General features: G+C 41.1%; 1 protein-coding gene across 1 annotated transcript in view; it reads left to right on the top strand.

Moving 5' to 3' along the window:
* akt3b (v-akt murine thymoma viral oncogene homolog 3b) overlaps nucleotides 1-21,798 on the top strand; it is a 30,614-nt gene extending 8,816 nt beyond the window's left edge. The window contains exons 2-13 of the mRNA XM_028568426.1: nucleotides 1,567-1,692; nucleotides 2,694-2,805; nucleotides 4,368-4,512; nucleotides 5,296-5,427; nucleotides 7,259-7,324; nucleotides 7,600-7,668; nucleotides 9,215-9,337; nucleotides 9,538-9,666; nucleotides 12,390-12,604; nucleotides 13,814-13,901; nucleotides 16,845-16,947; nucleotides 21,175-21,798. Of these exons, the coding sequence (XP_028424227.1) occupies nucleotides 1,567-1,692; nucleotides 2,694-2,805; nucleotides 4,368-4,512; nucleotides 5,296-5,427; nucleotides 7,259-7,324; nucleotides 7,600-7,668; nucleotides 9,215-9,337; nucleotides 9,538-9,666; nucleotides 12,390-12,604; nucleotides 13,814-13,901; nucleotides 16,845-16,947; nucleotides 21,175-21,260 (1,394 nt within the window). The 3' untranslated portion in view covers nucleotides 21,261-21,798. The remainder of the gene's footprint in view (nucleotides 1-1,566; nucleotides 1,693-2,693; nucleotides 2,806-4,367; nucleotides 4,513-5,295; nucleotides 5,428-7,258; nucleotides 7,325-7,599; nucleotides 7,669-9,214; nucleotides 9,338-9,537; nucleotides 9,667-12,389; nucleotides 12,605-13,813; nucleotides 13,902-16,844; nucleotides 16,948-21,174) is intronic.
* Nucleotides 21,799-27,616: the final 5,818 nt, after the last annotated feature.

Below are 27,616 nucleotides of genomic sequence, written 5' to 3'. Positions count from 1 at the left end.
GCGGAGAAACTCACAGATTTACAGATCTGTCGATTAAATCAACTAATCGATTAGTCGATACAATTGAATGAGTGTTAGTCCACTAAGAATTTCTTCAATCGAGCACAGCCCTAGTTTAAAATACTTTTTACTTAACAGGACTAACATGACAGTCAGTGAAAAGACATATTTAACAGTCGGTTTCGGAATTTCATGAATCAATATGAGATCACTCAATCGGCTATTTTTATCCAGCCCTAGTGAAACCAGTGTGGGGGGGGATGTGTATCGCGTCACACGAGGTTTGCGCATTCTTGTGCATGTGCATGATACAAATAAAAAGGCGACCCACTTGTGAAACATACCTCCACGGTTCTCTGGCTCTCGTTTCTGTCGTACTAATCCTCGTCCCACTGTTGATCTGAAGCTGTGTGACTCATCAGACGTGTGAGTGTAGCGAGTACACTTTGGTCAGAGTTTGATTTCGTTGGATAGATCACTGATACAGACTCACTTTTGGGTCCGGCGTCTCCGTTAGCTCTGGGCGCTAATATGACTCTGAAAGACGTCAACATCTCACCACGACATGCATTCATGTAGTCCAACATTTGTTGGGGTTATGTCACAAGATGATGAGTTAGAGCAGCAGGGAGCCAACACAGAAAAAACAGCCGACATGAAAATAACGTCAGACTGAATAATATGACCGTTTAGTCTCATTATCAACAGCACATGATGCAGCCGTTGAGCCTATCTTTTAATTTTTGGAGCAATAGGTATGATTTAAGAGGGAATTCTTTTAAATGTTACCCTCCAGATCATGCTTGTCTGAAAAGAGCAACAACAAAAATCACACTTTCAAAAGCATGGAACAAGCTTCCAGAAGAAGTTATGCATTTCCCTTAAGTTAACTCTTTCAAGAATAGGTTGTGTAGAGGCTAAGCCCACGCTTTAAGCCCCTGAGGTGCTGTTCCACAGCTAGAACAATTTATGCACTTTTTACCGTTTTTGATCAATGAAAGTCCAAGTCATATTTGCAATTAAAACCATTGGTCCATTTATTTCCATGAGATCTTAGTTGGTTTTCCAGACAAATCACGGTGTGTGTGTGTGTGTGTGTGTGTGTGTGTGTGTGTGTGTGTGTGTGTGCGTGTGCGTGCGCGTGTGTGTGTGCATGTGTGCGTGTGTTCGTGTGTGTGTGGTCAAAAACTATGTTATGTGCTTCCGGGTTGCACCCAAGGAACCAAAGATTGGTTCCTATTTATACCAAGGGCACTAATTGGCTCTTGTCTGTCAAAAGATGTCATGTACAATTATAAAGCTGGCTTGTAATTTACAGTATGTAACTTTTTTTTATTAAATAGAAGTAATTTTTAATCATGAAATGAGTGTGCTTTTAAATTAGTTTATATTCGTTTTGTTTTGGTGTTGTTGTACACAGTGTTAGAGTCTGGTTTCAGTACAAAATTTCAGGTGATTCTAACACAATAAATCCAGACCTTACTACTTCCAGCTGTAAACACACAAGAAGGTGCAGCAGGATGTAACTTGTCGGTGTGTCACCTTTTTTTTCCCCCTTCCCGGCAGGTGAGTACATCAAGAACTGGCGACCGCGCTACTTTCTGCTGAAGACAGACGGCTCTTTCATCGGCTACAAGGACAAACCACAGGACTCCGACCTGGCCTACCCGCTCAACAACTTCTCCGTAGCAAGTAAGACACACAAACGCCTGTTTCATTAGGGAGGGGCATCGTTTGGATTTGAACAATTCCGATTCATCCTTTCGATTGCGGTTCTTCTCGATTTAGATTGTTTGAGTGGAGTTGAAACAGGTCACATGCTTATTTCAAAAATAAGAGGAAAGTTTTATTTTTATTCATTTTTTTTCAACGTAAAATAAAGCCACGCTTTAGAGCAGGGGTGTCAAACTCAATTTCACTAAGGGCCACACTGGAAAAAGAGAATCACATCAAGGGCCAGACATGTAGAGTTTATTGACATGTTTTTATTTTATTGAAAAAGTAAAATATATTTGACTGTATTATTGCACGTCTCATATAGTCTTCTAACTTACAGTTTTGCCCACATAAAGCCCTGAAAAAGTCAGCAAAAACGTTTTAAAGCCATCCTAGAATTCAGTAAATCAAGCATAACAGTGATTACATTTTCTAAGTAGGCTACGACCCAGCTGACTCACAACAACCTCTTTCACAGCCTGAATATGCAAACTCTCTGCTTCTGGGGGAATTTCTGAGTCTCAAAGTCAGCAAATTTGCCAAATTCGGCTTTGAGTGTCACGTAATTGCAAGTTGAAAAACCGTTTGCCATGTTTTTGGTTTGGCGCACAACTAGGTGGGCCAAAATGTATTGTGAACCTAAATTGATATGCAGGCCGGATCAGAATTTGCGAGGGGCCGGATTTGGCCCGCGGGCCTTGAGTTTGACACATGTGCTTTAGAGCGTTCGCTTACTGTGCTCCGCGGCTGCAACACAACAGGCCCCCGGCCGCTACGGAAGCCAAAAGTTGCGCATGTTAAATTGGGAACCGATGACATATTTTCCAAACGATTCCAATAAAGAAACCGTTCCACTGGAGTTGTAATTTTTGAAACCGGTTCTCGATGCCCATTCGTCCTATTCGTCACCCATTTCTAGCACTGATAAACAAATATCTGCGTAACACGGTGCGTCCATCTCTCCGTGTGCCTTCCAGAATGTCAGCTCATGAAGACAGAGCGGCCCAAGCCAAACACCTTCATCATCCGCTGTCTGCAGTGGACCACCGTCATCGAGAGGACTTTTCACGTCGACACTCCTGACGAGAGGTGAGCCTTCAGCCTCCTCTTCCTAAACCAGGGCTCTTCGACGTTTTTTAAGCCAAGGACCCCTTAACTGAAAGAGAGCCGGAGAAGGGACCCCCTACTACATATATTGTATGAAATGAAGTTGCATAATAAAATGTAGGGCAGCCTAGATCCTTTATACATACCTTTTTTTCATAGAATACTAAGCTTTTAAAATAGCCTTATAATTGTTGGTATGAGTTTAGAAATCATGATTTAAAGCTATAGCGTGTAGTTTCTGTCGCCCCCATGAGGAATTCTAAGTAATGACAACAACACTGTCCACATGATACAAGCCTTCCGTGACCAAGCACCACAACCCCCCTCATGAGGATGAAGAGCAGCTATCTAAATCATTTCCAAATTCTCTTTACAGATATTAAAGGAAAAACTAAATAGAAAAAACGAAAAATTATAGAAACCATCAAATGGATCATCAATTGGACCTAACAATGCATGTTATATGTTCTTCTATCTTTACTGCTACTTGTGTACTGCAAAGTTAAATAAAATTCTCACAACTACAGTATGTACAGATAGGAGATATGAAAGATATGGCATTAGGGACAACAAATTCTTTGGTCCTGCACCAGACTGTGTTAAATTGTCCTCACAACACAACAGGAATCTGTCAACACAGCGAGAAGAAAGACAGGAAACAGGGGTGTGGGGCTGGGGCTGGACACCAAGTTTTGAAGGGTTTTCGCTGCAAAACACAATATAATGTATACATTATGACTCGTTACCTGATGGTCAGTCGGTTTGTTATGAACACGACTCGGCTAATAACATCCTCCAACCTCCCCCGCATGCACATGAGCAGCGGTCACTTTGTCGGAGTAAGTCTGTAGGTTGTTAAGAGGGTTTCACATTTCAGTGGCCACCAGTTCATTTTTTTTGATGGTCAGTCTCAAGTTAGTCTCACATTGCCAGACCTATTCTCCACAGCACTGTGGAGTTAAGTCCGGCTACACCACAGATGCATTCTGGGATAGGAGAAAAAAGTCTCTGGGTTTGCATTTCTTTAAACTAATCACAGTCGTCTTGGGAGGCACTAAGCTCCAGACGCAGCGACGGTGGCTCTGCTAAATAGGCTCGGGACGGAACATGTTTTGGTGGAACATTTGCACTACGCAAAAGAAAACGCCACGTACAATATTAAATATAGTTAACTATTGACAAAATACAGTAATGTGAGCTATTTAAATTAGCTGATACATGGTTAAAGCTTATTAGCTCTTACAAGAGGAAATGCCCTAAACATATTCTTTATAAATCCTAACAATCATTCCCCGAAAGAACCAAGCAGGTCTGCCCTGTTGCACCATCCAAATATTCTTCATAACTTGACATTTTCAGCGTGTAGCTCGCTAGCTCGAAGTTTGTTGCGGTTTCCCGAAGAGAACGGAGTTTGAGAACAACAACACACAGAGAGAGCGGAAGGCTTTATCCTGTAAATGTACTTCCGTTGATCCGGACTAGTCTAAAGGTGAAGCCACAGTTAAAAACCTGCCGGTAGTTGAACCTGTCGTTGTGTCCCGTAGGGACGAGTGGGCCGAGGCCATCCAGATGGTAGCCGAGTCCCTGGCCAAACAGGAGGAGGAGGGGATCCTGAGCAGCCCCACCTCCCAGATCGAGAACGTCAACGAGGAGGAGATGGACACCTCCATCAGCCACTACAAACGAAAGGTGACGGTTGATCTCAGTCGAGACAAAATCTCGCTCCTGCTTGTGAATCAAAGGGGCTGACTTATTTTTGGAAAAAGGAGTATATAAGTCCGGGGGTGTCAAACTCAATTTCACTAAGGGCCACACTGGGAATAAGAGAATCACATTGAGGGCCAGACATGTACAGTTTATTGACATGCTTTTATTTAATGGAAAAAGTGAAATACTGTATCTTTGATTGTATTACTGCATATTTCTTTTTTGGACATTTTTGTAGCTTTTTTTGTTTGCTTTTCTGACTTGGCTTTCTCATTTTTGTCACTATTTTTATTTTTTTTAATTTGTCGCTTTTTCCGACATTTTTGGCACTTTATGTCGCATTTTTGTCGACAAAGCCCTAAAAAAAGTCAGCAAACAAGTTCCTTAGCCATAATAGAATTTAGCAATCAAGCAAAAGCAATGATAAAAGTTTTTTAACAACAACCTGTTTCACAGCCTGAATATGAAAGCTCTCTGCTTTTGTGGGAATTACTGAGTCTCAAAGTCTGCAACTCTGCCGAACTATGCTTTGAATGTCAGGTAATTGCAGTTTAAAAAACACATTCCCGTGTTTTTGGGATTGACGCACAACTAGGTGGGCAAAAATCGACAGTATTGGGAACTCAAATTGATGTGCGGGCCGGATCTAAATCTGCAAGGGGCCAGATTTGCCCCTCAGGCCTTGAGTTTGACACACGTGATCTAAGTGCATTGAATGATGGAGGGCCAGTTTCTTCACACCAAGCCTCTGTTTCTTTTGTCCAGACAATGAATGACTTTGACTATCTGAAGCTTCTGGGCAAAGGCACTTTTGGGAAAGTCATTCTGGTGAGGGAGAAGGCGAGTGGCACCTACTACGCCATGAAGATCCTCAAGAAGGAAGTCATCATAGCCAAGGTATCAAGATGCGTCACCTCCTCCACATTGCCATATATTACCACACATCATGGTTTTCATCAACAAATTCAAGGGGTCACATATACTGTATATTATGAACTCCCCTTTTTATTGTATCTGCTCTTAAAATAAAGACACTTCCTGAATGTAGCGGAGTCTGAACACAGCAGACAAAAGGCAAAAACAAAAAGGTAGTGGCCAGAAAATCAACAAGCAACATCAGTAGGCCGTAACCGATTATGGTCTGTCACTGCATCGATGCAGAATCGTCCAGGTCCGCATCGCGATGCATTGTACAGGGTTCCTGCGGGGTCTAAAAAAGTCTAAAATTTGCAAAAGTATTGGGTTCTAGGTCTTAAATAATTTTAAACAGGTCTTATATTTTCCTACGTTCATGTAACACTACCTCTAATGCTCACTGAAATGTTTTTATTTTTATTTTTTTATCTGTGGTGTTCAAAATGTGTCCAAATATAATTTGCTGTATATGTTATTATTTCTCTGTGTCGCATTAATTCAGTTTGAATACATTTATTTACTTTGCAAGTACTTTAGTGATTCTGCATTTCAATGTTCTTTTATCTCGTGATTATAGGTCTTAAATTTCATTCATAAAGGTCTTAAAAAGGTCTTAAAAGACTTAAATTTGACTTGGTAAAACCTGCAGAAACCCTGATCGTAGAACGATTAATTTCAACACCACTATTAAGAAGCTGGAATCAGAGAATTTTGACTTTCTTTTCAGAAAAAACAAATTATAAAATACATTTTTGCAGCTCTAATGAGAGCTCTCATTTTTAAACTAATTACAGATGCGGCGATTAGTCGATCACTCAATCTGCAACTATTTTGATAATTGATCATTGTCTGTCCCTGTTTTAATGTGGATGTTTGTTTGATGTTTTTTGGCATTTAAAGATGTCTTTTTGCTCTCTAAGAAACTATGAAGGACATTTTTAAAAAAAAAGAACTTAATCAACATTTAGGACTCTATTTTAACGATCTAAGCGCACGGCGTGAAGCGCCTGGCGCAGGTGCGTTCAGGGCGTGTACGAATCCACTTTAGCTAGTAACGTGCAATAAAGTGTCCTCTCCCATTCCCTTTAAAAGCCAGGCGCGTTTGTACCTTGGCGCATTGCTATTATGATGTCGGATTTGCACCGTAATATTCTATTTTTTATCTTCTGTGTGTGCTGCTGTGCGTCCCTGTGTGTTTAACAAGCATAGTGTGTGTGCGCTGTGCACGAGCCTAGGAGCATTTTACTAATGCTCTGTTAAAATAACAATGAAATGCTGCGTTATTGACTTTAGACCAGGTTTTTGTTGGTCAATGGCACGATCACTTTCCGCTGCCTCAAGATAGCAATACTCACAGAATGCACCTGAACACACCTCCCTGTAAGACCAGCACGCCCAGAATGCACCAGAATGTGGGCGCTGGACGGGAAATTGACAACTGCGTCGGGTGCAAGATAGGGCCCTTAGCGTTTATCAGATGTTGTTTTGTTGTCTTTAATTTAAACATGTTTTTACTGGTTACTGGATTGAAATGACATATGTCATATAAATGTTTAACCAGATCTACCGTAACTCTTATGTGTGATAATAGCAACACACTAAATGTGTTACCTTCATTTGGCATGTAACTGTTAGTAGAGGGTGTTAATATTTAGAAATATCCGTTCCAGATTGGTTTAATGCTGGCATTATGCTGATGTTGGCTCACCTCTCTTCCAACTACATCCTCAACCTTTTGACTCAAAACAGAAAGTGTCTCCTGACTAATCACCGTCTTCTTTGTCCTTTTTTCTTTTTTTTTTCTCCATCACAGGATGAAGTTGCTCACACACTCACAGAAAGTAGGGTATTAAAAAACACTCGGCATCCATTCCTAACTGTGAGTATCAGCATGTAGATTGCATGCAAACATAACCTGAAGACACGCCTGTGCTGCTGTGAATTATTAAGTTGGAATAAATAAATATAAATAAAGAGAAGCAGCTTGACTTCAAAGACTCTCTCGATACACGTTGTGCAAAGAAGGACCGATGCGCTGAATTCAGACCGCAAAGCTTCTGCTCTTTAAAAAATAAATGTGTTTGAAACAATCGGCTAAGTTCTACTGAGTTAAAAACAAATAAAAAAAATATATATATATATTTTGTGTTTCAGTCTCTGAAGTACTCGTTCCAGACTAAGGATCGGCTGTGCTTTGTAATGGAGTATGTCAACGGAGGAGAGGTGAGACATCAATGAATCTCTTTTTTTATGTTTTTTGATGCTGGCAGATGTTCTGAAGTTATTTCAAGAACTATTGAAGAATGAAGTTGTGTGTGATTCAAAGAGCTTCAACAGAAAGCAGTCACTCCTGTCGATGTGGTCTTATTTGGAGAGTTGTAGAACTCGAGTGTCTGCACTGACGCCGGTTGTCAATTGATCCATTTTAAGGCACCAATGGCACAAAAGACCAGAGAGGGATGCAAAATATCTTCAGAACTTATTGTTTTATTTGTATGTAAGATCCGTCAGAGACACTTGCATTTTTACAATTGGTTATAGTTGGGGTTTTTTGTGTGATTAACAATTTTTTTCTATCTATTTTTCATCTATGGGAATTTAACATAGGGGTGTACTCACTTTTGTTGCCAGCGGTTTAGACATTAATGGCTGTGTGTTGAGTTATTTTGGGGGGACAGCACATTTACACGTTATACAAGCTGTACGCTTAATACTTTACATTGTAGCAAAGTGTAATTTCTTCAGTGTTGTCCCATTAAAAGATATAATGAAATATTTACTAAAATGTGAGGGGTGTACTCACTTTTGTGAGATACTGGGTATATATATATATATATATATATATATATATATATATATCTATATATATATATATATATATATCCCGACCCACCCAGACAAAAATCAAGAAAAGATGACACAGTAACTACAATATTCAAGACCATTCAACAAAAGTAATAACGAAATGGACAATAAACCCAATAAACTTATGTATAAATGACAACACTATAAGCCCATCATACACGTCTCTCCTTAGGAGCCCTTGAGAAAAGTTCAGGTACTTTCCCCATTTTCTAGTCTGGACATCCAATCTGGCAAACCGTTAATATGACATCTTTTCAAACGCTGCCACCCCTAACCATCTCACGGTTGGTTATAGTTTTAAAATCAGAGTTGCAACAACGATTTTTGTTGGGAGAACTAAAGGCCAATTTATGCTTCTGCGTTCAATCGACGGCGTGGCTACGTACGAAGGTACGTGGAGACACGGACCCTACGCCGTAGCCTGGCGTGCACCTCTTGAAAAATGGGGCAAAAACATTGAAGCGTTGAAAATGGCACACCAAAGAAATGTCAGGCAAAGTGGCAAAAAGGTTGAAAAAAGTGTCAAATGCAAATGTGACAAAAACTTTAGAAAAGGCTACAGAATGTTGAAAAGGTGACAAATCTAAGCAGGCCAAAATTGATGGAGAACCTTAATTGATATACGGGCCAGATCAAAAACGAGGGGCCAGATTTCCCAGCCGGCCTTGAGTTTGACATGTGCTTTAAGCCGTCTTAAATGATCGGAGAGTCTAAGTCATTCTTTTGTTGTTTCGATGTCTTCTGCTACATCTCCTGCAGCCCCTCCTGCATTCCACTGCAGGAAATAGCAGTGATTTTGATTTTGATCTTGATCTCTTGTCTCTTACTGGATGACTCAACTTAATACAACAGACACGTCCGAGGTGTATGAACTTGTGTATTTTTTTTTTGTATTTCTCTGCAGCTGTTTTTCCATTTGTCAAGAGAAAGAGTATTTTCGGAGGACCGCACCCGTTTCTACGGCGCCGAGATCGTCTCCGCTCTAGACTACCTGCATTCTGCCAAGATCGTCTATCGCGATCTGAAGGTAAACGTCCCCTGCTCTGCGTGACCGCGTCGGAGAGAAATCTTAATATTTGACCCCTGCCCTGGGTTGGCAGTTAATCGTTTATCATGTAGAAACATACAGACACACGGACAGATTTTGCAGGTCGGAAGACAGAAAAAAAAAAAAAAAAAAAAAAGTCTTGTTTTTTTTTTTGTTATTTCTCTCGTCCTCCTCATCAGCTGGAGAACCTCATGTTGGACAAAGATGGCCACATCAAGATAACAGACTTCGGCCTCTGCAAAGAGGGCATCACCGACACTGCCACCATGAAGACCTTCTGTGGAACCCCAGAGTACCTCGCTCCTGAGGTCAGAGCTCTGACACACACACACACACACACACACACACACACACACACACACACACACACACACACACACACACACTACCTGTGTTCCAAACCGTTCCCTATCATGGAAATAGTGCACTATATAGTGCAGAGATAATTTTTTTTGAAAGTTTCCAAGAAAATATAATATCTTAGCAAATATAAATCAGCTTCACAATTTGTGAACCCCCCACTGATGATAGGCTTACTGGCCCATTCATTCTGCCACATTTTACATTAAAACATGATTATTTATAACCGTCCTACGGTTATTGCAACTTAATTTTATACAATATGTAGTAGGGGGTCCTTGCTCAGTGTCTTTTTCAGTTAAGCGGTCCTTGGCTTAAAAAATGTTGATTCTGTAGGGTGTTCGAATTGTCTGCAGTTAATTTCATTCACTATATAGTCCAGTGTAAAATACCCACAATGCACAACTGTACAATGTACCCGACATTTTACTCCCTAATGTTTTCAGTGAGTGACCGAAATCTCGTTTGGTCGATCCCTATATAGTTCCCTATTTAATAAACACTATACAGGGAACAGTAAGTGAGGGAATGAGGGAACGGTTTCGGACACAGCTATCGACTACTGTTAATAAACAACCAGAGGCCCCAACCGAGCCGTCTTCTGTTTTCGTCCCGTATGATGAAATCACGAAAGAAGTTGGGTTTTGTTTGTCATCGAGCAGCAACCACCGGGGCTCAACTCGTGGAAGTGCCCTAATGTGCAGTTCCTCTAGCTAAATGTTTTCTTTACAACAAAGTAGAATGTCAGTAGCTGATTTCACTTCTTCTAATGTGGTTCTTGGTGGAGATTCTGAAAGTTGTTTTCCCATTAAGAGGACGTGAAAGCGGATATCAGATGTGTCCGGGTCAAAATAGCTACGTCAGAAAGAAAAAAAGAGGCACAGCTTGGTCTTAAAATGGCCTCTTGGTGTTTTAACATACAATACCGTTTTGTAAAGTTTGTAATCTGCTGCCACAAGGCTTGAGTGTGTCAGTCAGGTGTCTGAGAGGCCTACTCAGTATGTTTGGATTGTCTTTGATGCTTTTAGGTTGGAGTAAGTCCTCTTTACAAATAGATGTTGTTTAGTTTTGTCCATGGAGAACAAAACGCTGTTCAAAACGGTTCAACCAGACGGACAATCTAAAGGGCAGGAAGGGGCCAAGATCCCTCTGAGCAACCGTTGAATAAGAGGGGAGAAGAAAACCAGCAGTCATTGGTAAAAGCAACTGGAGGCTTAGCATCAAAGTGTGTGCACATATAAACAGGAACAGCTTCCTGTTTCAGTGTCAAGTGCAGTATAACAAGCTGGTATTAACATTTATTAAAAGCTCTTTAAACTTGACAATAAAACAGAAGGTTAGTCAGGAGTATCAGCTGAACATCCTACGGGCTGAGAAATCGCAGTTCAAACCCTTTTCAATCTAACCATCCCTTGTTCAAATAGTCATTACCGAAGAAAAGAAGAGAAACATCGACATAACAGCTGATTAGTAACATTTGAACAGTCACACCATCACACGCTGAAAGTATGATATATATATCCAGACAGGGATTTTCCTGTTATGTAAGCTTTTAAAGGTCCTATGACAAAATATTTCAGGGAAACATTCTCTTCCACTAAACTTAAGCCAGTTGTATACGTCTCTGTATTCTCATATGATGCACGAACCCAGGTGAGATTAGGGTCTGGATCGACTGTCAGTATTTAGTTAATGCATATTCATTAAAGGTCCCATGACATGGTGCTTTTTGGATGCTTTTATATAGGCCTCAGTGGTCCCCTAATACTGTATCTGAAGTCTCTTTTATATAGACCTTAGTGGTCCCCTAATACTGTATCTGAAGTCTCTTTTATATAGACCTTAGTGGTCCCCCTAATACTGTATCTGAAGTCTCTTTTATATAGACCTTAGTGGTCCCCTAATACTGTATCTGAAGTCTCTTTTATATAGACCTTAGTGGTCCCCTAATTCTGTATCTGAAGTCTCTTTTATATAGGCCTTAGTGGTCCCCTAATACTGTATCTGAAGTCTCTTTTATATAGACCTTAGTGGTCCCCTAATTCTGTATCTGAAGTCTCTTTTATATAGACCTTAGTGGTCCCCTAATACTGTATCTGAAGTCTCTTTTATATAGACCTTAGTGGTCCCCTAATACTGTATCTGAAGTCTCTTTTATATAGACCTTAGTGGTCCTCTAATACTGTATCTGAAGTCTCTTTTATATAGACCTTAGTGGTCCCCTAATACTGTATCTGAAGTCTCTTTTATATAGACCTTAGTGGTCCTCTAATACTGTATCTGAAGTCTCTTTTGGCCTTGACCAACTTCCACTTTGCTCGTTTGAAAGCCATGATGTCTTTCTCTCTCTCTCTCATGGGTGAGCCAAATTCTCTGGGTGGGCAAAGCAGAGAAAGGGGAGGTAACCTTGCTCCTTATGACATCATAAAGGGAAGATTCCAGATCGGCGCATCTGAGCTTTTATTTCTCAAAAGCAGAGCAGGATACCCAGGACTCGGTTTACACCTATCACCATTTCTAGCCACTGGGGGACCATAGGCAGGCTGGGGGAACTCATATTAATGTTAAAAAAAACCTCATCAAGTGAATTGTTCATGCCATGGGACCTTTAAGAGGAACTGTGATAGAAATGCTGGTAACATTCTGGTTAAATTGTATTACGTGTCTCCAGGTGCTGGAGGACAACGACTACGGGCGGGCGGTGGACTGGTGGGGTTTGGGGGTGGTGACGTACGAGATGATGTGCGGCCGCCTGCCGTTCTACAACCAGGACCACGAGAAGCTGTTCGAGCTCATCCTCATGGAGGAGATCAAGTTCCCACGGACGCTGTCGGCCGACGCCAAGTCGCTGCTGTCAGGGCTGCTCATCAAGGACCCCAACAAACGGTACACACACACACACACACACACACACACACACACACGTATATACACACACACACGTATATATATATACACACACACACACACACAGACACACACACGTATATACACACACACGTATATATATATACACACACACACACACGTATATATATACACACACACACACATGTATATACACACACACGTATATATATACACACACACACACACGTATATATATACACACACACACACACACACACAGACATATACACACACACACACACACACACACATACAGACTAACACACACGTATACACACATACACACACACACATACAGACACACACACATTCACATACACACACACAAACACACACACACATACATATACACATATAGAGACTAACACACACACACACACACATATATACAGACTAACACACACACACAGTACTAAATCAATGAGTGCCTTTCGCGATATTTCGCAGCCTTTTGCAATGTGTTTATTGCAGCAGTTAATACCACAGTGACGATTAAAAAAAACTATTTATTGTGAAGCGCGCACACACACAACGTTGTTGAATATCCTGATAACAATATTACTTGTGAAAAATAAACCAATTATAAAGTGTTCTCAGTTCAGCTGCTTTCAGTATTCTGCTAAAATCCATCAAATTTGCTGGTTTAAAACAAACAAAATGGAATCATTTCCAACATCAACAACAACAACTTGAAATTTGAATTGAATGTAAAAGGCCTCTCAGGATCCTGTCTTTACTCCAAGTACAAGAGGTAAAAAAAAAAAAAAAAAAAAAACCTTGTCCTATCTGTCCCAGAATCCACCGGTTTATTTCACTATTTAAGCCACCATCTTGACGTTAAGAAGAGAACAAAAAAAAAAAAAAAAAAAACCTCCTCCTGATAATTGGTATTCACATAAAGTGCTGTTAGACAAAAACCGGCTGGTGTGCTGCTGTTAATTCCCCTCTCTGATTGTCCCGGAGGCGTTTTTCTGTCTCTAATGAAGAAAGTGGAGAAAAGAGGCTACTGCAGCTTCAGAGAGCGAACCCGTTCACCCCCTCCTCCCCCCACTGAGTTATTTTTGGATCCGTAAGCAGGTGGATATTCTGGGTCCGTTGACGGAGACTTTGTAAGAGCAGCGTGTTTTTATTTTTTGATGTCTGACTTCAACGTCGTCTTGGTTGTCTCTCTCTGTTCTCTGACAGGCTGGGCGGCGGACCGGATGACGCTAAGGAGATCATGCGACACAGTTTCTTTGGCACAGTCGACTGGCAGGACGTCTACGACAAGAAGGTGAGAGCAGGATTTAGCTGCCGAGGCGTCATCCGAGCTTCAGCGGTAATTTATTCCAACCGCGTATCGGAGATATTCTGGGATCAGGGTTACCTGATTTCTTTTCAAAAGAAGTCTGGCAGAGATGTATAAATAAAAAAATAGAATGGAAAAAGAAACCATTACCTCATCTCTATCTTATTTGCGGAACATAAAGCAGTCCAAACAACACCAAGGGTCCTCGAAACACACCTTGGTCCTGGTTTTTCTTTGACTGTTAGACTACTGTACGTTCATTTTTTTTGGGGGGGGGGTCAAGGGACCAGGTCAGACTTCTTAAGAAGTAGTGTGAACACTCAAATCTTGCCCAGATCAGATTTTTTTTCAAAATAAGATTTAGACCACTTCCATACGTGGTCCTGAATCAGACCCAGGTGAACAACCGAGGAGGATTTGAGGCGACTTTTACGTCAATCTACACCGACATTTGTCACAATTCTGCTCCAGCGTGAGTAAGTCCTAGACACAGACAGTAACATTAAAAACTGGACTAGGCCTACAACATGGAGAACAGTGATGGAGCAGGTCAATGAAGGGAAAAGGGAGGGAGACCTGGTTAGTGTATGCTCATCAATGTTACGGCTGCCATTACACAAACATTTTGAAATAAAAGCATAAAAATGCTGACTTCCTCCATAACCTCCCTAACTTTAGATCAGCAGCGTGCTGCGTCTGATTGTTAGTGGTCTTTTGCGCATGCGGCTCAGTTTGAAACCGCAAACAGTTGACACTGGAATCTGATATATTGGCCACGTTTTAAAAGGTCATGTGAACAGCCAAACAAAAAAATCAGATCTGAGCAAAAAAAAAAAAATCAGATTTAAGCATTAAGACTTATGGTGTGAACGTAGCCTTAGACTTCTCAGAGCTTCTCAGCAATGTACGAGTCGAGCTTTTCCTTCTTTTGCTGCATGTCCACTTAGAAAGCAATGTGTTTCAGTCAGTCACTGCTTTTATTCAGAGTTTTATCAGCAGATCAGGAAGTTTCAATGCCCATTTCCAGACAGATAGAGATAGTGGAGAGTATATAGAGATAGTCATAATGCTAATAAATATTAAGTAAAATAATATTTAGCAATTTCTCAAATCTATATCACAAAGTGCTTCACAAAACAATAAAAGACACCAGTCCTAAAATCAAAAACCAAACAAATAAAAACTATTTGGTGTATAAAAACCTGTACAATGTAGGTAAAAAATATGAACAACAACAAAGGAGGTTCAAGCTTGCGGCCCTTTGCTGCATGTCATTCCCCCCCCCTCTCTCTCTCTCTCTCTCCTTTCATGTCTTCTGCTGTCCTGTCAAAATAAAGGTTGAAAATGCCCAAAAAATAATCTGAAAAAAAAAGTTTATTTTAAGAAGGGACTCAAAGGAGACCTATGAGTCAGCTGACATTTGAGATATATATAAAATAATATATATATATATATATATATATATATATATATGTAGGGCCGGGACTTTAATTAAGATTAATTAATTACAGACTTTAACACGTTAATTAACTAAAAAAATAACACGTTAAACATTTTTTACGCATTTTTATCACACTTATTTTTGCACCGCGGGACGTTTCTCACTGGATGAGTTTCAGCGGACCGATTATACTGGAGCACCAACTAGCGTTCATGACTTCAGACCTTTTATATATGTCAATGCTTCAGACCTTTTATATATGTCAATGCTTCAGACCTTTTATATATGTCAATGCTTCAGACCTTTTATATATGTCAATGCTTCAGACAACAAACCACAGTGAACATGAACGAAGAAGCTGACGAGACCGCTTTGGTTGGCCCCGCGGATGGGACATTTTGTTATAAAAAACGAAAGGATGGAAGCGTCAATAAGAGCATGGTTGTGTGCAAGCTATGCAACAAGGAATTCGCATATCACCGCAGCACATCGAGCCTCAAGTATCACCTCAACGCAAAACATTTAGCAGCTAGCGTGGACGTTAGCCCGACTCCGAGTACAAGGACCCACACCCAACCCACACTCCACCAGATGACTGGTTTAAGGACCAGGGTAACTATTGGTATAAAAAACATAGTTTACAGAAGGTCTACCTACCTATAGGCTACCTGAATTTCTGAAATGTACTATATTTCTGAATATGCTATTGCTACACTTAATGGCAAAAATTGCACTGGTCTGCTGGACTTGGTTGAACAAAAATAAACAATATTTTGTTGCTTAAGCTTATGTATTCAGTCATTATTCAATGGTATACTAAAAATCCATGTGAAAAAAATTACTTCTCAAATATTTATGCAATTAAAATGCGATTAATTTCGATTAATTAATTACAAAGCCTCTAATTAATTAGATTAATTTTTTTAATCGAGTCCCGGCCCTAGTATATATATATATGTGTGTGTGTGTGTGTGTGTGTATATATTCATCGACCATGCTCAGTATTTTTTAACCATCGTGCACGTATTTGGCTGGGGGTTTAAGGTTTTAAAAAATGCAATTTTACATAATCTTAGACCATTATTATTATCATCATATCTGTAGCTGAAACATTGGAAAAGCTGGAGCAGATAATAAACAAATAACACTCCCGAAAGCTTAAAGACAAAACTGACCAACCACAATCATTAGAGAAAAGTATTTTAGTTATACTCATTATTTGGCTTAGGCGGTGCCCAAAACGACGTGGGTGCTGCGCTGAAGCCTTCTAACGGTAGGGAAAACCCTGCATACACCTGACACTAGCTGTGTGCCAAACCGTTCAACATTTTATAGTGGACTATATAGTGAATGAAATGAACCGCGGAGAATTCAAACACCACTACAGAATGGCGAACACACTATACAGTGCACCATTTCCGTGATAGAGAACAGTTTGGAACACAGCCACTGACTCGCTCGCCTTTCTGCTTCCTGTCTTGTTGCAGCTGGTCCCGCCCTTCCAGCCCCAGGTCAGCTCCGAGACGGACACGCGCTACTTCGACGAGGAGTTCACAGCACAGACCATCACCATCACTCCGCCAGAAAAATGTAAGCACGCCTTTCTACGTCATGCACTCACCGACACCTGGCCGACAGGTCAGGGTCCAGAATTAACTTTTTTTGTCCATCAGCCAAATGGTAAGTGAATATTCGCATTTTACTAGCCACTCAATAGATTACACCAGGAGTCGTTAACATTTTTTTAAGCCAAGAACCTAGGGCTGGGAAAAAAATCTATTTGATTTAAAAATCGAGTTGGTAGGTCAAATCGATTCATATTTTCAAAAAATCGATTTTTTAGATTTTTTTTTCAGTCCAAATACAGTATAAATAATTTGGATTTTTAACAATCTTTGTTGCACACTGCACAGTGACTTTTCAGTTAGAGAAAGGGTTTGCCTGTGCAATTTTGTTTATGTTGATGCACTTTAATTAAATACAATAAATATATATTTTTAAAATATATTTACAGTTAAGGGAGGTAAAAATCGAATCGTAAATTGAGTTTTTTATAAAAAAAAAAAATCGCCCAGCTCTACAAGAACCCCTTAACTGAAAGAAAAACTGAGCAGGGACCCCGTACTACAACGCAAAAATGTTATTAAATTATATAAAATGAAGTAGCATATTAAACTGGGCCTACAATAACGTGAAGGGCAACCTAAAGCCTTTATACATACTTTTTTTTAGCATAGAATACTAAGCTATTAACATAATAATTGCTGCCACGATTTTATAGATCATGTTTGAATGTTAAACATACATGTGGCACAGTGAATCCTTATGAAGTGTATCTGTGGATGGCTACCTTTAGTGACTACCTTACCTATAGGCCAGTAAGCCTACCATGAGTGGGTCTTTGAACAAATACGGTTGTATGGTGTATGGGTGTAGGACACAAATTGTCCACTGGTGTCACTAGTGTGCTTTTGAGTGATGTCTATTTAGGTAGGAACCTTTCAACAGGTAACAGGGGGTGCTGTTAATCGGAGGAGCACAAATAGTTTTTGACCACATCAAATCGCTACACACCGCGATGCTCATGTGGATGTGTAAATGTTTGTTGATGGAGCTTAATGGACACATGGATTCTTGCGCGTTCCTTTCGAAGAACATTGTGATCAATAAATGTCCATCAAAAACGCAACGACGACTATTGGAGTCTCTGATTTCAACAGTAGGCTACGGAGCGGTGTCAGGTAGAGGAGAGCGCGTCAGCTAGTTTACTAGCCATAGACTGTTAATTTCAAGTCCGTATAGCAGCCCCTCAGTGGCTTTAAGTTTAAAGGTGCCATGGCATGAAAATGTCACTTTGAGTTTTTTTTAACATTAATATGCGTTCCCCCAGCCTGCCTATGGTCCCCCAGTGGCTAGAAATGGTGATAGATGTAAACTGAGCCCTGGGTCTCCTGCTCTGCCTTTGAGGAAATGAAAGCTCAGATGGACCGATCTGGAATCTTCTCCTTATGAGGTCATAAGGAGCAAGGTTACCTCCCCTTTATCTGCTTTGTTGCCCCGCCCAGAGAATTTGGCCCACCCATGAGAGAGAGAGAGACATCATGGCTTTCAAACGAGCAAAGTGGCAGTTGGTCAAGACCACACCCCCACCCTCCACCTTGCCCCCCCCTCTTCTCCTCAATAGCTACAGACACAGAAATGGCACATCCTAAGGAAAGCTCATTGTGGGGCTGGCTCTAGTGGCTGTAATTCTGCACCAAGGCTGAATTTCAGGAAAGAAACTTCAGACACAGTATTAGGGGACCACTAAGGTCTCTATAAAAGAGACTTCAGATACAGTATTAGGGGACCACTAAGGTCTATATAAAAGAGACTTCAGATACAGTATTAGGGGACCACTAAGGTCTATATAAAAGAGACTTCAGATACAGTATTAGGGGACCACTAAGGCCTATATAAAAGAGACTTCAGATACAGTATTAGGGGACCACTAAGGTCTCTATAAAAGAGACTTCAGATACAGTATTAGGGGACCACTAAGGTCTATATAAAAGAGACTTCAGACACAGTATTAGGGGACCACTAAGGTCTATATAAAAGAGACTTCAGATACAGTATTAGGGGACCACTAAGGTCTATATAAAAGAGACTTCAGATACAGTATTAGGGGACCACTAAGGCCTATATAAAAGAGACTTCAGATACAGTATTAGGGGACCACTAAGGTCTATATAAAAGAGACTTCAGATACAGTATTAGGGGACCACTAAGGTCTATATAAAAGAGACTTCAGATACAGTATTAGGGGACCACTAAGGTCTATATAAAAGAGACTTCAGATACAGTATTAGGGGACCACTAAGGCCTATATAAAAGAGACTTCAGATACAGTATTAGGGGACCACTAAGGTCTATATAAAAGAGACTTCAGATACAGTATTAGGGGGACCACTAAGGTCTATATAAAAGAGACTTCAGATACAGTATTAGGGGACCACTAAGGTCTATATAAAAGAGACTTCAGATACAGTATTAGGGGACCACTAAGGCCTATATAAAAGAGACTTCAGATACAGTATTAGGGGACCACTAAGGTCTATATAAAAGAGACTTCAGATACAGTATTAGGGGACCACTAAGGTCTATATAAAAGAGACTTCAGATACAGTATTAGAGGACCACTAAGGTCTATATAAAAGCATCCAAAGTAAGTAATATGAGGACCCCTCTAGGGGTCCCAGACCACCTGTTTTTTGGCTGGTTAGTGAAGCAGATCTACCAGCCACTTGCATGTTTCACCAGCATTTGGCTGGTAGATGGTGCTCATTTTGGACCCTGCTGACAGATCAGATACATCAGGCTGCTGCTGGTGAACACCACGTCTCTGTTAGTTCACTGCTAATGGGAGTAGAGCCGCAAAGATTAATCAATTAGTTAGTCAACTACTAAATTAATCACCAACTATTTTGATAATCGATGAATTGGTTTGTGTGATTTTGTTGTGGGGGAAAAAGTAAAATCTCTCTGATTCCAGCTTGTTAAATGTGAATATTGTTCTAGTGTCTTCTCTCCTCTGGGACAGGAAACTGAATATCTTTGAGTTGTGGACAAAACAAGTCATTTGAGGACGTCGTCTCGGGCTTTTTGGGAAACACCGATTGACATCTTTTTCTGACATTTTAGGGACCAAACAACTAATCCTTTAATCCGGAATGTAATCGACAGTGAAAATAAGCATTAGTTGCAGCCCTTAAATGTGATGGAGGCTGAGTATTTAACTTCTGTTGCAAATCTGCCTCCTGGTGGCCTAAAGGGGAACTTGGTGTCCGTGGAAACCGCCTGAATCCTATAGTCCTCAAGCTGTCAAAATATTTCATTACTTTCTTTAGTTTACTGGTTTTATATCAAAAACGTTCAGACTTTCAGAAACCAAAGCAGCCTTTATTGCCATACCGAGGTGTTATTTATTGAATATATCTGAATATATGAATGGGACACACACAGTGTTTAGTTGTTATGTTGTTATTGTATGACTTACAATTTTTGTATGCTGTATATACTGTACATAACTATTTGTTTATGTTTCCTGTAATAATATAATATTGTAAAGTAGGGGCAGAGCTTTATAAGCATTATGCTTCTCCCTGCTCCTTCTCAAACTCATCCTTTTAGTTGTTTTTATCTGATTTTTTTTTTTTCTTTTAAAGTACCGTATTGACCCGAATATGAAAAATCAAACTAAAACGTACTTCTCATGACCAGAGCCATCAATTATTAAATTGAGATTTGGTCTTCAAAATATCTTATTCCAAAAATGAGTTTTGAAAAAGAAGGGGTTGTTTTTATAATCTGTTCTCCTCGGGTCAAATTTAACCCCTTTTATTAAAGTTATAGAAATTATATCAGAAATTTGGGTTTGCATCAACCAAATTGCCCCAAAATAACATGGCTGGTTTCATTCAACACTATCCACAAGTAAAATGAATGACTACTTTCATTGAATTTGGGGTCTTTTTTTATTCAGTTTTATGGGATTTTATAAAACAGAATCCTGACTAAACTTTCACATAAACCAGTCTGTGATGCACTCAACATACTCTGATCTTAACTAACTCAAAAATTAGATATCATTTCATATAAATGAAGTTTATTGACCATGAATTCCAAGAATAAGTGTAAAACTCATGTGAACAAGTTGGTATTAGTGGTTTTTCCACAAAAACATGGAAAAAATCGTCAAAAGATAAGTGTATACATTTTGACCCGAGAGGACAACAAGTTCAAGGGTTAAACTACCGCGTCTCTGTCTCTCTACAGATGACGAGGACGGGATGGACGCGGCCGACAACGAGCGGAGGCCTCATTTCCCACAGTTCTCCTACTCAGCCAGCGGGCGGGAGTGAGCGGCCCAGCCCCCCCCCCCGCCAAGTATCGTCCCCCCCATTCGTGGCCATTTTGAGGAAAACACGTAGCCATTTTAGGAAGAAGAAGAAGAAAAGAAAAAAAAAATACCAGTCTCCCCTCTTTTTCTCCTTCTCTGCCTCCTCACAGACGGGGTGGGGGGGGAAAAGTCTTTTTAGGGACTTTAAAAAGAGGTTTTTTTGCACAGTGGGATAGACTCCAGCCGGTCTCCCCACACAAAAAAAAAAAAAAAAAAAAAAAAAAAGAAGAAGTCGTCTCGTACATTTTCAGCGCTATTTACTGCAGAAGGCAATGTTTTTGTTATTTATTTTTTCTCTCCGTCAGTATTAAGTTGTCGACCCGGGTTTGCGTTCGTTCGTTTGTTTTTGCCCTTGTTTTTAAAAAAAATTTTCTTTGTCTTCTTTTGACTTTTTTGCACTTGGTTTGGAAGAGCCGTTTTAGGGAACAAAAAACCAAAAATGTTGCCTTACGTGTGCAGATGTTTCGTATCATACCGACAGGGTGGTTTTTTGTTGTTGTTTTCGGGGGTAGGGTGGGTTTCGGGGGGTTGTGAAGGGTCATTCTTAGTTGAGAATAAGTGCATGGCTCGTGGTTCATGGAAAAAATTAAAAAAAAAAAGAAAAAAATATAATGTTTGTTTCTCATACATTTGCCATGGCAACGCACATTCCCCCAATCCCATGGCGATGGAAACCACTGTCTACCGGTTCAACACACACACAAGAAGGACGAGAACGGACGAGTCTGTATGATTCCTTTTCATCGTTGCAGTGTTACTACTTTTTACTTTTCTCCACCCATTGTGTTCTCTTTTTCTTTTCTCTCTCTCGCGTTTCTACTTCTTAAGTTTGTTCTTTTCTTTTGAAAACAGGAAGAAAAAAAAAAAAAAAAAAAAACACTAAACTGCCAGAAACTGCACAGTTCACTCAGGCGCCACAGAGCACAACCGCGTTCAAACTCAGCTAACCGCTCCAGCTTTCCACAGCCGGCAGGGGAACGAGGCCTTTTCTCTGCTTTCTCACCGCTTCTCCTCTTCCTCCTCCTCCTCCTCCTCCTCCTCCTCCTCTGTTTCTTCACCTCTGCTTTATGTTTCCTCATCGTAGCTGTAGGACTAGTGGAATGGGTGTTTACACAGGGAAATGTGGCTTAATGTATGTATTGTATGTATGTATGTGGGACATGGGGGTCAACTTTATGCTGTCATAGCACACACACACACACACACACACACACACACACACGCAGTATATATATTTAGACTCAGAAACAGGAAACAGCTGTGAGATCAGACTCAAGTCGGCAGTTAACTCCACACTAAAAATCAAACTTGGCGTTTTTTGTAAAATGAGCAGAATATATCCAAACACTCGCGTGTGTGTGTGTGTGTGTGTGTGTTCAACAGCCCCTGTCAGGTGAAGCTGGACTCTGCTGCGAGTCAAAGCCAGTCCACTCAGAGAGGCAGTTCGGTTGTCCGTCTGCAAATTTGTATATCCTCAGTGACTCCTTGAACTAAAGGGACACGCTACAAGCCCGGTGAAATATGAACCTAACCTGAAAGGCAGTCGAGTCCTGCCATGAGCATTTAATGTTAAAGTTTCAGTGTGCCTGAAGACGTGAATGAAAAAGAGTTAACCCTCCATTTTTCCGTGGCACGTTTGCAGCTGTCCTTCCTCCAACTAAAAAAACTCTTTTTCGTCTGTCGAACAGACCGATATTTCAGGACACAAAGGAGTTTTCCTTTCAGCTGCTACTCGGTGAGACGGTCTGGGTCCTACGCTCTTGATACAAACTAACAACGTGAGAGATCGGTGAGGGTTATCTTCGCAGTTCAAATCGAAAACAAATGTAGGGAGGGTGTTTTCAAATGCAGTTTGAACGGCTAAAATCTGTTCAGTTTACGTGATGTTTCTAGACACACAGAGAGTTTGTTCGGGCGTTTTTCCTTTTAGCTTTCAGCTGCTACTCGGTGAGACAGTCTGGGTCCCACGTTCTCGATACGAACTAAGAATCTAAAGAGATTGGTGAGGGTTGTCTTCTGCATTTCAAATCGCAAACGAATGAAGGGAGATGGGCGTTTTCAAACGCAGTTTGCACGGTTAAAATCTGTTCGGCCACCGGGGGAGATATCAACGTCCAAAGTCAAAGAAAGTTGTCCGCAGATTTGAGGGCGTAGGTTTGAAGGAGTTTAAAGGTGCACTATGAGTTCCTGCGTGGTTTCAGCACAATTTCATTTTGGTCTCAAATCATAGTCATCTCTCCTTGACCCCCTAGCTGCCTGCCCCCCCCTGAACACACCCTGAAAAAGCCCGGTCTCGGGAGACAACACAGGGCTCGTAAACGTTAAACAAACGCTAGGGGCACAGGCTGTGCACCAAAACACAACAAACCACTCCAGCCAATCACAGACAAGATGGTTGAGGGAGGGGGTGGGTGTTAATGACAGTTAGTCAGTTAGTCATGACAGTTACAGAAACATGGGGGCGAGCTTGCGCTGTTTTGTTTGGTATTTACTTTGAACGTCAACAGAAGCGACGTCATGCAGGAACTCGTAGTGCACCTTTAACATAAGCTGACCCAGAGAAACATACACGCTGAGAACGTTAAAACCCTTTGGAAAGCTTCCGTTTATGGGACATATTAAGGCCCAAGGATCCTGGGAACACAGACACGCTCCCGTCTAAATGTTATCACGCTAACTTGATATGTGTTAAAGGAGTAGTGTAACTTTTCGAGAAATCGTTTGATTCGCTTTCTTGTCCGTGTGATAGCGAGATCGATACCTCTCTCACGTCCGCGTGTAAAGCAGATTCTTTGTAAATCTCAAAAAAAGTGGAGTTTAAGAACGGCAACACACACAAACACACACACACAGAGCGCAAGGTTTTATTTCTAAGAAACATACGAGCACATCTCTGGTAAACACAAGAATTAAAGTGGTGCTTTTAGCACAACTCTTTGTGGAGAAACTCAGATTTACAGATCTGTCGATTAAATCAACTAATCGATTAGTCGGTGCAGTTGCATGAGTGACAGCCCTAAAGGTGAGGGACAACGCGCGCCGCATGTCAGGCAATTATCCTGAAAATGTCCTTCCGTTAATCCACTACACTAAACGCGACAAAGATAGACCAGATAGATGTTGGTTTGTTCCTGGTCTCAGAGATCCGATCCAGGACCACCCGCGCAAATTTGCGTTTCCTAGGATGGGGAAGGCATGTCCCGCTTTACTCTGATTGGCTTACCCTGGTATCCTAACCCTAACCAATATGACGCCTCGTGCCCAAACCTAACCAATCCAACTAACCAAGGCAACGAGTGTTAGCCAATCACAGGCAGAGTAGGGCTGGACCTGCCTTCGCCGTCAGAGGAAAACGCAAATTTGCGGACCCGAGTGGGGCCAGATCCAGAGTATGTTTAGTCTAATCGGCTCAGTTAGAGTCCCGTTGCAGATGAAAATAACTGAATACCTACATGTACAACTACAACCAATGTTAGTCTACAAAAATGTCCACATAGTATACGGCTATGTTCACACTTAGCGTCTTTTTTTGAAACTGCTAGCGTCTGTTTTACGTTATAATCCTGTGGAGTTTCAAAAAGGTCCTGAGTGCTTTTTTAAACGCCAGCGGCGACTTCTTTTTTTTTGCAGTGCGGAGCGTCTTTTTGAAGGTGAAAAAATTTCTGCTTTTCTGAAAAAAAAAACCGCCCTACGTCAAGCGCTTTTTTTTGACAGCCGACCAATGACAAGCGGAGTAGCCAGACCTGTCGTTTCCATAACGAGAAAACATGGAGTCGGAGCACAGCGAGTTATACAGTATGACCGGGTGCTCACTGTTCAGGGAACTCACTTTGTTTTATCTTACGTTAGCATCGCTCTCTCTCTCTGATCTTTCTCTAGCTCGCTCCACCACTTTGTTTATCTAACGTTAGCATTGCTCTCTCTCTCTCATCTTTCTCTAGCTCGCTCCACCACTTTGTTTATCTAACGTTAGCATCGCTCTCTCTCTCATCTTTCTCTAGCTCGCTCCACCACTTTGTTTATCTAACGTTAGCATCGCTCTCTTTCTGATCTTTCTCTAGCTCGCTCCACCACTTTGTTTATCTAACGTTAGCATCGCTCTCTTTCTGATCTTTCTCTAGCTCGCTCCACCACTTTGTTTATCTAACGTTAGTAACGCTCTCTCTCTGATCTTTCTCTAGCTCGCTCCACCACTTTGTTTATCTAACGTTAGCATCGCTCTCTCTTTCTGATCTTTCTCTAGCTCGCTCCACCACTGTTTATCTAACGTTAGCATCGCTCTCTCTCTCTCATCTTTCTCTAGCTCGCTCCACCACTTTGTTTATCTAACGTTAGTACCGCTCTCTCTCTGATCTTTCTCTAGCTTGCTCCACCGCTTTGTTTATCGAACGTTAGCACCGCTCCACATAGCGCTCTAGCTAGGATACTGTAGCAGTAGCTGTTGTTATAGCAACAAAACAAGCTCTTGGGCCTGCTTTTTGGAATAAAAACGCTGCCAGCTTTTTTTTTTTTTTTTTTTGCTACAAAAGCGCCCTAATCAACTTTTTCTTGTCAAAAAAAGACGCCAAGTGGGAACATAGCCTTAGTCTCGCATTGCCAGACCTTCCTCCACAGCGCTGCGGAGGAGGGTCTGGCCAGTCCACACAATCTTCCTGGATGGGAGAACAACGTGCTCTGGTTTATTGGCATTTCTTTAAACCAATCACAGTCCGGTCAGAGCCACTGCAAAACGGCCTCGGGAAGGAACTGGTTTTGGTGGAACTTGTGTACGTTCAAAAGTAGTTTTTAGTCGTGCAACAGAAAACTCCGATTGGACAGATCGTATTAACGCAGCGAGTCCTGCCCTCTAGTGGTCAGAGAGAGAACTTCTCTCTCGGATTCACATTTAACTGACCCGTAAGGTACTGAATCCCCCCCCAAAAAAAAAAAGATTTAAACATTGCGACGCTATGAACTCTCCGCGTCGATCAGGAACTAAACGCGAAGCCTCTTTTCGGGTGCGTATCGACCTATTTCACCGCCTATAAAAACCACGTCAGGTTGAATGTTTTCTGGAGAATAACTGCCGACTTCATCTGCTCTGCTGTTCTCAACTCACTCTTCAGGGTTCCTGCACACATCTGGAAAGGATTTGGGGAGGATTTCCAGGTCCTAATTGCAAAAGGTGTTTTGGGAAAAAAATCATTGTTTTTGTGTGTCATCCCCATTCTCTCTAATACTCACATGTACAAGAGAGGAGAGAAATATGACTGTGAAACATATCGGACAGCGAGTAAAAACGCTGAGTTTTGTGACATTTTTTGTGGGGAGAGCTTGGATCTTTACCGTGACTGTGAAGGAACCCTGACAAGCACACGCACACACGCACACACACACATTCATATTCACATGCAGATACACAAAAGAGAGTTTTTTTTAGACAATAGATCAGAGTGAAGAAGATTTAATTTATCACACGGACACTAACGGAAACGAGGCTTCCAGATGCAGGGGTTCTGTCCTGTCCTGTCAGTATTATGAGATATTACATCTATTTATTTACACACACACACACACACACATTTTAATCCTGAACAGAGGGTATCAATATCAATAAATCACTAATCATGTCACAGATCATGAGAAAACTGAGCCGTGAGACACTCATGTATGAAGACTGTGAGGACTGCAAGAAGAAAAAGTTGAGTCGCCCCAAAACTTGTTGATGTAAATATGCAATGCCTTTTTTCTTTTTCTTTTTTGGGGTTGGGGGGTCTTTCGTGGCATCCTGACAGACAACACAAACCTTTTTTTTTCTTTTTCTGTGTGACTGTACTTTCGAGCTTGCTGATATGAATAGTGACCGAGGGAAAAAAAATACAACCACAACAGACGATTCAAAAACTGCATTTAAGAAAAAGAAACATTTTCAAAAAAAAGAGGACAAAAAGAAAAAAATGAAATAAAAGACAGCGTCAAAGACTGGACCCTTCCGTTGAGTTTCTCGGGGTCGACACACCGACTCGGCTTTCTATCGTCCACGGAAGATGTTTCCATGGAGACAACACCCCCCCCCCTCTCTCTCTCTCTCTCTCTCTCTCCCCCTCTCCCTCCCTCCCTCCTGCCTTCCTTCGGGGTCGCCATGGTCCCCGAAAACGATCCCCCACTCCTGACTTTCTGTGAGAGGACACGACTGTACCTGTGGGAGTCTGCACTGTCATTACTGGTTTCTCTTCACCCTCTTTTAAAATGGAAAGAAAAAAATATATATATACAAAAAGTGGGACCATGGAGGACTTTTTATTTCTCTTTTTTCTTTTTGCAGTGCTGGTTTCATCA

Source organism: Perca flavescens, chromosome 2 (assembly GCF_004354835.1).
Source record: "Perca flavescens isolate YP-PL-M2 chromosome 2, PFLA_1.0, whole genome shotgun sequence".
In the NCBI taxonomy this organism is placed as follows: Eukaryota; Metazoa; Chordata; class Actinopteri; order Perciformes; family Percidae; genus Perca; species Perca flavescens.
The sequence above is the reverse complement of the archived record's forward strand: the minus strand, read 5'-3'. Positions and strand labels throughout refer to the sequence as shown.